This window comes from Phyllostomus discolor, chromosome 7, assembly GCF_004126475.2.
Source record: "Phyllostomus discolor isolate MPI-MPIP mPhyDis1 chromosome 7, mPhyDis1.pri.v3, whole genome shotgun sequence".
NCBI lineage: Eukaryota > Metazoa > Chordata > Mammalia > Chiroptera > Phyllostomidae > Phyllostomus > Phyllostomus discolor.
In genome coordinates, this window is record NC_040909.2 from 138,097,947 (window position 1) to 138,108,831 (window position 10,885).

The 10,885-nt window shown below is 67.3% G+C and overlaps 1 protein-coding gene across 1 annotated transcript; it reads left to right on the forward strand.

The window, feature by feature from the left end:
- Nucleotides 1-5,922: 5,922 nt before the first annotated feature.
- THEM6 (thioesterase superfamily member 6) lies at nucleotides 5,923-10,858 on the forward strand. Its single transcript, XM_028533787.2, has 2 exons — nucleotides 5,923-7,623; nucleotides 9,553-10,858. Exons 1-2 carry the CDS (start codon nucleotides 6,667-6,669, stop codon nucleotides 9,664-9,666), a joined length of 1,071 nt encoding a protein of 356 aa, XP_028389588.2. The 5' UTR covers nucleotides 5,923-6,666; the 3' UTR covers nucleotides 9,667-10,858.
- The last annotated feature ends 27 nt before the right edge of the window (nucleotides 10,859-10,885 follow it).

Genomic DNA, 10,885 nt, shown 5'->3' on the forward strand with positions numbered 1-10,885 from the left:
GTTTCTTCAAATGCAGCAGGAGCCCCAGACACAAATCCGGGCCCATCAGCAGCTGGCTCTGAGTGTGCGCGGGCACCCTTCCGAACCACCTCCAGTCTGCGCGGTGCGGGAAGATGCCGCACCGAGGGACGCTGCTTGTGCCCTATCTACGGGGGTGGCAGCATGCCGCTGCACCAGGTGGCCCTGGGGGAAACCCGGGGAAGTAAAGGCATAAGCCACTTTTAGAGAGGTGTTTAATATGAAACCAGCTCAGAAACCAGCAGGACACGGGTCCCGGGAGGAAGGGCTGGGGCAGCCGGAAGAGGCGTCCTGGGGGCTCAGCACCAGGGTGTGCTCAGGACAGACACTGCCTCACGAGGCAGGGATGTGCGGGGCGGCACAGGACGGCCGAAAACTCGGTGACTCGGCTCATGCGGCAAAATCCTCCTCTAAAGATGAGGTTCGGATGTTACCTCTGAGGCCGTTCCTTCCACCCAAAGGCACCACAGCACAGCCAGGCACAGCACGGAGGGCCCAGCCTTGCCCCTTGGGGAGGCCCTGCCACCCAGGTCGGTGCGCACAGCCAGCCATGAACACATTATCACCCTCCGGTGTCCACGGAAGACCAAAACACGGAGGGAGGGCAGAAGGGGAGAGAGCTGGAGCAGGAAAGAGGGAGGGAGCCCGGCACGCACAAGTGGGCCTTGCCAGTCCCTAGAAGAGCCCGTGGGCGTTAGGGGAGGAGCGGCGGTCTGCAGGGGCGGAGGGAGCTGTCAGCGAGAAATGCTCAAGAAGGAAGTTTTCTGGAGATCGAGGAAGAGATGGTCTTGGGGACCAGAAGGATGGGGGGCGGGGCGGTAAGGGACCGAGACTGCGGGTGCGCATCCTACAGGGACGGCGCCTGGAGCTGGGAAGCGACCTCGAGGGTCCGGTGAGTACAAACCCGGAGCCCGTCTCCGCAGAGCAAGCGCGGAGGGTCCGGGGCAGGGCGCGAGCGCGCGGCGGGAGGCTGGTCTGGAAAGCGTCTCTGCTCGGGGGCCAGGTCTGGGGCAAGGGCAAGGGCAAACCAAAAGGGAAAGACAGAAAGTCAAGTCTGCGGTGGTTTCTCCCCGGGAAGGGAGGTGCCTCGGTGGCTGGTGGCTTCGGCAGGCGAGACCCCGGGGTCGGGACCGGGCGCCACCGCCCGGCTCGGAGCGAAGGCTGCAGGGAAGCCTCGGGGCTGGCGGCTCGGGCCGGGTCCCCGCGGGGCGGCAGGCGGAGAGCTCGGCCCTGCGCCCGGAGTGCGGCCCCCGGCAGCACTGCCCGCCCGAGGGGACCGAAGACCGCACGACACCCGCGTGTTCCCCGGGCCCGGCCCCACTCACCTGCGGGCCCGGAGCGGACACCGCCACCGGAAGTTGCGGCGCTCAGCCCTCCGCCGGGCCACGCCCCCCAACACGCCACCACTTCCGGGACGCTCTAGGCATCCGGAGCGCTCTTTTCTCGGTGGCATCGCGGGAGGCCCCGGGGGCGCGGGCCGGAGACAGCGGGGCGGCCAGGGGTGGGCCCCGACGGTCTTGGCCCCGGGCGCCCCGGGCGCCTCGACTTGTCTGTCTCTAGCATGGGCGCGGGGTGGCTGGCGTCTCTGCTTTTGTGATCGGGGCGCCCTGTGTCGAAGCAGTTGGGACCCTGGCAGTCCGGGGCAGGGGACTGCGGGAGGACGGCCTTTGCAGAGCAGTCTCCGAGCGCCCACCCGTAGGGACGCCCAGCGCCCGTGCCGTTGTCGTCCCACCCAGCCCCCTCCCTAGCAGGAGCCTCGCCCGTACCTAAGTTTGGCGATTCCTGTGATGAGATTTGATAAGTCTGAGCTACTGAGACTGGGAGGAGGTTTGAACTTGAGTTGATGCTGTAATGAGTTGAGTGAGACCTTGGGCGACCTAGAGTTGGGATGAATATTTGGCACGTGGGGCAAATGGGACCCTGGGAACCAGAGGGCAGACTGCGGTGGGCTGAACAATGCCCCCCACCCCACGGTCCCGCGTCCTAATCCCCAGAAGCTGTGAATGTGTCACCTCGCGTGGCAACCGGAACTTCGCACATACTATTAAGTTAAGGCTCAGGACAGGGGGACAGTGCCCCGATAATCGGGGAAGGCCCCGGGTCATCCCAGGACCCTGTAAGAGGGAGGACGGAGGGCACGTCAGAGAAGACAGTGGAACGACAGGAGCCGAGGGAGCGAAGCGGATGGGACGGCAGACGAGCGGTGCTACGTGTGCTTCGTGGTGGAGGGCGGGGCCGCGAGCCGACGCACGCAGGCACCTCCCGAGGCTGGAAAATGCAAAACACGGGAGCACACTTGCCCTTGAGCCTCCAGGAGGAATAAGCCCAGCTGACACCTTGGTTTTAGCTCATCTCAAACTGCTAGCCCCCAGAACTGCAAGTTCATAAATGTCTGTTGTTTGAACCCGCCAAGTTCATGGTCATTTGGCGCAGGAGCAGCAGCAGCAAGCCACAGCAGGGAACTAAGATGCCTTCCACCCCTCCCTCCTCCTTCGTTCCCTCCCCTGGCCCCACCCCTGGTCCTCCTTCCTCACTCTCTCCTGCCGACTCCTGACTAGCCTGGTTCGAGCCTTGGCTTTTTCCTGTCTGCCTACGCCCACTCCCTGGGCCGCCCCTCCATTCTCCTCCTGGCTTTACACACCAGCAAAGGCTGACGGCTTCACCGCAGTTTGCATCTCCTGCCAGCGCCCCTGCTGAGAACTCTGACCCCTAGGTCTCATGCCCACCTCCAGGGAGCTTTCAAGAGACACCGCGGACGGCTTTCCTAAGCCTGAGCGCTCATCCTGCCGCCCAGGCGTTCCACTCACTCGGAGGTGTCACACCCTCACAGGGAGGTGGCAAGACCTCCGAGTCACCCTTGTCCTCTGTGTCCCTTACCCCCCACCGGGAACTGGGCTGGGCTCTGCCCTCTGCAGCCGTGCAATGGCTGTCCTGTCCTCACTGCGTCTCACAGTTGCCTTGTCCCTGGTCTTTGCTTCTGCCTCGAGCCCCCCTATCAGCCAGGGTCCCCACGTGCCAACGGACCCCAAGACTTAGTGGCTTGGAACAGCACCCGCCTGGCTGCTCACGGTTCCATGTGTCGGGGTTCAGGCGTGCTACCGTTAGACGTGCTTGGCAGACAGGAAACGGGCAGGTGAGGGGGCCTAGAGCCCAGGACCATTCCTCCGCGGGTCTCCCGGGACATCGAGGGTGTCCCCAGGAAGGCCGGCTCCATCCCTGTGTGTGACGGCCAGTCTGCTGGAGCCCCGTGAACATGGGACCACATGCATGGACCCCCAAGATGCATGGGGCACCCCTACATCCCCCCATCCCTCCGGGATCCTCTGGCCTTGCCTAAAGGCCACTCAGGCAGAGAGGGAGGGGTCAGAAAGAGAGGAGGACCAGGAAGAGCACGCACGGGTGTCCTCTGGGGCCCAGCACTGTTGTCCCTCGCTTGCAGCCCTTGGCCTGGAGGCGGCGCTAGACCCAGCCAAGCCCCTCCCCCAGGTTCTGGGGGCCTAGGGTGGGGACACCTCACCAGCTAGGCCCTGGGGGGAGGGTCTTTGGATGACGACTTTCTCACAGCAAAGAAGGGGCTCAAGCCGAGGGAGCTCGGGAAGCCCGCACCCAGCGGGTGGAGCGGGACGTGGTTCAAGTGCGGGCCGGTGCGGCAGCCCCAGGACGCAGCCGAGCTCTGGTGGCCAGGACCTCCCGGGGTGGGCGGGGCTCCCCGCAGGGCCCGGCCCCTCTGCCCGCAGGTGCCGGGAGGCCAGAGTTCTGTGCGCTGCCCTGGCCGGCTCCCCAGCTCTTCTGGGCCCCGTGGGACTGGGCAGGCTGCGGGGGGCTGAGAGAGACCAGGAAAACCTGGAGTCCCAGGAGGTGACCCCAGAGCGGCAGAAAGGAAGGGCTCAGGGTGAGTTGCCGGAACCCACGGACCCTCTCCGTGAGGTGTGGGCACACTCCCGCCCGAGGCCGGCTCCCCGCCGGCCGTCAGCCTGGTGCCTGGGAAACCTTGGAGTTTACTGGAGCCAAACTGACTGCCGGGAAGCACAATCTCAATAGGTTTAGAAAGTGCGCAGGAGAATGGCAGTTTTGCAGCTTATTTTCTACATTGGAATCAGAGGAGACGTGAGCGGGGGTCACGTGGACCCCGTGGGTGGCAGAGGAGGGGGCGGGCGAAAGCAGAGCGGGAAGCCCTGGGATTGGATGGAGACTCGAGCGGAGAGCCGAGCGCTCCCTCCCCATTGGTGGGGACAGGGCAGCCAATGTCTGACAGTGACAGCCCCGCAGAGGTGGTATGCGGGGAACAAGATAACTGAGAGGCTCTGTGGTCTCCCCGCTCGGGGCGGTGGCTGTGCCCTGACCTTTGCCCCTGGGGCCCGGGACCTTTGCCAACTGCCCGCCGGGATCCGCTCTGAGAGGGGAAGGTCCGTGTTTCGACCGTCCCCTGGGGCTACCCGTGGCCTCCCAGTGCGTAGGGCCCACCGTGCTGGCCTCCCCTGGGCCGGTCAGGGTCAGTCTGGGGCCCCTTGTTCGTCCACTCCGTGAAAGTAGACGAGCTATGCGCTTCCAAACACAGAGGGGGGACGGGCACCCCCACTCCACAAGGGAGACAGCGGAAGAAGGAAGGGGTGGCGGGCCCCAAGCGGTCCCAAGGCCAGCAGGCAGCGTTCACCAGGCGCTCAGGCTCGAGAGGCGTCCTGTTGGGCGTCACGCTCTGCCCTCCACGCCCACGGGCCGCAGCCGTGTCCTCGCTCGGCTGCTGCGCTGCAGTTCGGCCTGACCCTGGGGTCGGCGATCCCCCGTCGTGGGGCGTCCGGGGCGCTGCAGGGTGGTAAGCAGCATTGGGGCTGCACCGCCTGGAGCCAGCAGCGCCCCCAGTGGGGACAACAGGGAATGCCTCCAAGCACTGTCACGAGGCCGCTGGGGCGCAGGCGCACCACGTTTGAGAGCTGCTGCTTAGCGGTCCCGCTTCACAGCAAGGTAGCCCGCCCGACAGACGCTCGCCCCTCGGCGGTGCGGGGGGCGTCCCAGGCCAGGGGCTGCGCTGATAAAGGCTCTGGGGGAGGCAGCACCTCTGACCTTCTTGCCCCTCCTCCTTGATTCACCCCTGAAAACTGGCCTGGAGCGTGTTGGGGTCACGAGGAGGTTGCTGCAAGGCGGAGCCCTGCGGAAATGGGCTGCACCTCCCAGCTGCCCCGGGCAGTGTGGGGAGGCCAAGGGGCAGGGGGTCCCTCCTGGTCCGGGGCAGCTCCCGCCTTGTCGCCTTGAACCCTGGGTCCAGGTGACACAGAGGTGTGGGCTGGTGGTGTAAGCTGGGGTACGCGGTGACCTCAGTACCGGCTCAGCCCCCACCTGTGGCGCCCTCCCTGCAGCCCACAGCTCAGTTCATGCTGATTCGTCTGTGAGAGGCCGGCCACTCCGCTGTAGACCGTGAACCCCAGGAGGGCAGCGCTGCTCCTGCCCCTTAACTGCAAGACTCACAGGGTGGCTGGGTCTCAACATAGTGGCCTCCCCTCCCTGGACGCTCTGAATGGCTGGAGGTGGAGCTGGGACCTGTCCTGGGGTGGCTGAGAAGTGGCTGAGGGTGGGGGAGCGGCCCCTGCGTGGGCCGGCCCTGCCCCCAGGAAGCGGAAACAAGGACAAAGGAAGTGGAGGGTGCAGCCTAGCGGGCGGCTGGGCGTTGGGATCTGCCCGGCCCTCTGGCACCCGCTGGCCGTGGGACTGACCAGGTTGGCCCTGGAGCCTCCCTGTTGCCAGGCAGAGCCTTGGAAAGCTGCCCAGAGGCCTCCTGCACTGCTGCCCACCTGCGACCGTGAAGCTTGTCCCCCTTGCTCTGCTGCCCACTGGCCCAGCCCCCACAGCCAGGTGAGACCCCGGCCGGCCACAGGGCGGGTCTGGAGGAGCGAGAATGGGGGCGAGGCATCGGAGGGAGGCCAGCTCAGGGCCGTGGAGTGGGGCTGCCTGGGAGGGCTGCCCCCTCAAGATGGAGGCTGAGACCCCGCCAGCTGAGCACAGACCCTGTGCGGGTGGACTAGAGCCCCGCTGCCGATGGGTGCGTTCTCAGAGCTGCTGGCGGCACCCAGGAGCTCCTTCATAACCGCCCCTCCCCGCCCCAGGACTCCAGCACCCTGCCAGGCTGCTGGCGGACACTGTGGCTTGAGAGCCCTGGGGGGCCAGCCAGCTGGCCTGGCTGCTCTGGGTTTTCCCTCCCGCCCTGCAGAGAAGAGGGACAGGCGGAGGAGCCTGTGCCACAGTCCGCTGGGCTGAGCCCCAAGTGCAAGGCACCTGTGAATCCACTGCTGAGTCATTTCCATTCGCGGCCTCCCCTGCCCGCTCCCCGGGCGTTGCTTGCTGCTGTTCGTAAAGGGGCAAAGGGCGGGAGTGCCTGGGAATAAGCTCGGGTGGCCAGGATCTTTGGGGGTGGAGATGGACGTGGGAGGGGAGGAGTAATGAGGCCACAGGCTGGGACTGAAAAGGTGACTGGGGCCAGACTGTGAGGCGCCCTAAATCCGCGGCATGCACTCTAAGGGTGTCACCATGTGGAAGTGGGGAGCCCCGGGAGGTTCGGGAGCCGAGGAAGGGTCAGCTTCCAGCAGAGTGTCCAGTTAGCCTCCCTGGAGACTGGCTGTGATCATTTCTCTTGCAAAGCCCGGCAGACAGGACTGGATGAGTGCCGGGCCCTTTGACTCTGCTCAGGTCAGGGGTCGAATCTCTAGGGCCAGCCGTAGTCTCCAAGGGCCCGGAGAGGCTCCCAGGCTTGCGGCTGCTGGCGCGGTAGAGACCCTGCGGCGACCCCGAGCGCTACGGCGCCTGCGACGCGGAGCGCGACCGCCAGATGTCGCTGTGGCGCCCCCGCGCGGCCCTGCGCTCCGCCCGCCTCAGGAAGGCGCCTGCGGCGGGTCGGAACCGACCACGGAGGCCACGGGGGAGCCCGCGACGGGGGGCGGGGCTGAGGCCTACAATACTGGCGGCCCCAGGCGCGTTCTCCCCTCAGTCGGCTACGTGAGGTGGTTCGGTCCGGCCGTGCGGCGCTCGCCGGTTCCGGGACTGGCGGCGCGGGCAGCGGCGGACCGCGCACCGGCGAGCACCGGCGTCTCGGGCTCCGTCGCGATGCTGGGACTGCTCGTGCCGCTGCTGGGCCTAGCGCTCGCCTACTTCGCGCTGCTGGACGGGTGGTACCTGGTGCGTCTGCCGTGCGCCGTGCTGCACGCTCGCCTGCTGCAGCCGCGCGTCCGCGACCTGCTGGCGGAGCAGCGCTACGCGGGCCGCGTTCTGCCCTCGGACTTGGACCTGCTGCTGCACATGAACAACGCGCGCTACCTGCGGGAGGCTGATGTGGCGCGTACCGTGCACCTAGTCCGCTGCGGCGTGCTCGAGGCGCTGCGCGCGCTCGGGGGGCACACCGTGCTGGCTGCTTCCTGCGCGCGCTACCGCCGCTCGCTGCGCTTGCTGGAGCCCTTCGAGGTGCGCACCCGCCTGCTAGGCTGGGATGACCGCGCCTTCTACCTGGAGGCGCGCTTCATCAGCCTGCGCGACGGCTTCGTGTGCGCGCTGCTGCGCTCCCGCCAGCACGTGCTGGGCACCTCTCCGGAGCGTATTGTGCAGCACCTGTGCAAGCGCAAGGTGAGATGCCCCACTCCCGTGCACAGCCCCGCGGGGCCCTGAGGGCTCCTAGTCCTTGCCCACTCCCCGGGCGAAGGCCCAACCCTGTGGGGTGCCCCTGCCTTTCTGCATATTGTGCAGCCCTTTCCTCTGGGCCCAGGGCCTCCTTCGTGGATGCCGTTGTTCCTCGGGGCTCCCAGGGTCCCCGGATCCACTCTTCATCGCTGATCTGTGCTTGCTCCCCTCCTGCCACTCCTTAGCCCAGCCCCGCAAGGCTCCGTGCCCATCTGTCATCTCTTCCAGAGCAGGGAAGCCCAGGACAGCCCTCTTCCAGCAGACTGAGTGCTGTGTGCCTTGGACTGTGGAACCACCTGCTCTGGTCCTTGGTTCTGAACCCAGAGTGTGTGTGTGTGTGTGTGTGTGTGTGTTGGGGGGCGGGGAGCGGGTGCCAGTGATAGGAAGTTGCTGGGAGTTCTCAAGACACTGAGACCCCCTTTCTCATGGCTTAGAGCCAACAGGCTGGGTCACTGTCACCTGGATTTGGCCGTGGGGGGTTGGGGAGACTGAGCCCGGGGGAGCTGCAGGCCCTTCTGCTTTTTCCAGTCGGAGACAGAAGCCGGAGTGCTGCCTGGGGCCCAAGGCCCCTCCCCAGGGCCCGCTCCTCCCCGCACAGCACAGCGGCTGCGGCAGCTCGGAGCCAGGCCCTGGGGACGGCCCAGTGCCACAGAAGCAGTGATGGCAAGGGCAGGCTCCTGCTGCAGGCGCCTCCTGGACACTGGCGTGGAGCCTCTGTCCAAGCCGGGGCCTGTCCTGATGGCTGGGTGCCCTCTCTGGGAAGAGGAGGTACACGGACCCCCTCGCCTGGGGGAGGCCCGCCCTTCCCACATCAGAGGAGAGGACAGGCTCAGAGGGGGATGGGGCGGCTCAAGGCTGCCCGCGGGCCACCGTGCAGCTCCCGGGTGTTTGGTTTCTGGTGAGCCTGGGACGCACCAGAGGGGGACAGGGATGCTCTGTGTGTCTCTTCATGTGCCAGGGGGCTGGGAGGGAGCGGCCACGGGGGCTGTGAGCTGATGGGCTGAGAGAGGAGAGGAGAGGGGAGGAGAGGGGAGGCGGCTTTCCTGCAGGGGGGACTGCGGCATAGTCAGGCGGGGCTGCGGGGTCCCTCGGGCTGATGGGGGAGGTCCAGGTGAGCGGTGAGGGGCCGACAGCACAGCATGGCGGGGGTGCCGCAGACACCCAGCCAGGGACAGGAGGGCCAAGGGGTGGGCAGGAGTGGCCCGGTTTCCATCCGGAGGCCTCGGGAGTCCCCTATGGAGACTCAGGCCCAGGGTTCCTGCCTGCTGAAAGGCTGGCATGGCCTTGGGGGTGGGGGGGACAGCTGGGCTGGGTGGGGAGTGTTCCCGAGAGCCGGGCTGGGACCCGGAGCAGCGCGGGAGCCTAGACTTGCCCCGTGTGCAGGGAGGACGGGGCAGCGTCTCCGAGCCCCTCTGCCCAGCCCCCTGGATGCGCCGAGATGGGCAGGCATTTGCCTGGGGGCTGTCGCCTCATCCTCAACGCCGCCCTCCAGGCCTGACCCCATGCCTCACCCGACACCTCGTCTCACAACAGTGGCCCAGCGCTCCCCCGCCCCCGGCCCCTACTCTGTCTGGCTCCGAGGCCTCTGGCTCCTCCGTGCTCCTGTCACCCTCTCCAGCCAGCAGGCCTCGGAGAGCTCTCTCTGAGTTCTGGGGACACGTGGGGGGCTCCCCCATGGATTTTCGGGGCAGATGGGCCTGATAAAGGAAAGCTGGGATGAGGGCAGTTTAATCACTGAAGGCCCATGAGGATGGGGGTGCCCTGGAGGGGGAAGCCTGGGGACAGAGGCCCAGAGGTGCGAAGGCAGCAGCCCAGCCACGCCCCTGCTCGTTGCCATGGCAGCCAGCAGGCGCCTCCCCCTCCTCCCTGCTGCAGGTGGAGCCTCCCGAGCTGCCCGAAGACCTGCGGCACTGGATCGCCTACAACGAGGCCAGCAGCCAGCTCCTCCGGGCCGAGAGCGGGCTCAGCGACGTTGTCAAGGACCAGTGACCGCCCCTCCCCCCAGCCAGCCTCTGCCTGGGGAGGTGCCTGCTCATCCCTGCCTGCCAGGGGGCAGAGAGGCAGGTTGGGCTGGCCAGGACAGGCTCTCCCTCGGAGCTGGCATGGCCTTGTGACCGCCTAGCCCCCCTTCCCCGGCTCAGCCCCCTGCCGCTCCCCCATTAGTGACGCCCTCTGTGACCCACACCTCACTGAGCATGGGATGGGGTGACCTGGGCGCCCTGACCCATGTCTGCCCTCTGGGTGGAGACGAGGTGGGGGGCCCGAGGCCCTTGGCAGGCAGGCTGTGGGGGCGGTTGGGGAGCCAGGCTTTCAGGGGCTCCTTGGAGCACAGGGACCATCTGGAGGGCCCTGAGCACCCGCATCTCAGGGCGCTCCCTCGGGCTGCAGGCTGGGGGGCGGGGCCCGCAGGACAGGTCAGAGGCCTGGGAGGCTGACTGAAGGGTGCTTGGCGGGGGCCTGCGGGGGAGGGGGGGGCACTGGGCTCCTGCGGGGGTGGTGAGCCTCCCGTAGCTGTGGGGCGACCGAGTCGGGACCTGCCACTCAGGAGAGAGCAAAGCAGGGCATGGGACTCTGCCCGGGTGCCCTGGGCACCCTGCCCTCTGTCTGCACACCCGCAGGGCTGCGCCACGTGACCTCGGGTGCACCCTACCCTCTCTGGCCCCCCCTCTGGGCTGCCCTTGCCTCACATCCCGGCCTGCCGATGGTTTGGGGGGGCCACCTCTCCAGATGGGAGGGGTCTTCTTGGCCTTGTCCCAGTGGCCCATTCTGGCCGCTGCTCTCAGGGCTGGGACACTGGCCGAGGCCGCCCGCTGCAGCCTGGCACCTCACCTGTCAGCCGGGAGCAGGGAGGCCTGGGAAGGGGCGGGAACTGGCCGAGAGCCTGGGAGGCACCCAGCGGGGAGGCCACAGCCCAGGCTCTGCCTCACGGCCGCAGCTCCCTGGTGGGCTGGCTAGTGACACGGGTCAGGGCCCTGGGTGTGCGACTGCTACTCCCAGAACTGCCTCCTTGCAGCCTCCTCCAGGAAGCCCTCCGCCAGTGAGAGCCAGGAGCAGAGCAACACCTGACTCCACCCCCTCCGCCCCCCCACCTCACCCCCCCGCCTGCCTCCAGCCGCCACTGGAGAGCCGCACTGTCTGTTTCTCGTGCAGAACGCTCACGATTAAAGGGCCTGAACTGTGAGCGTGCGGGGGTGTCCTCACTCGGAAG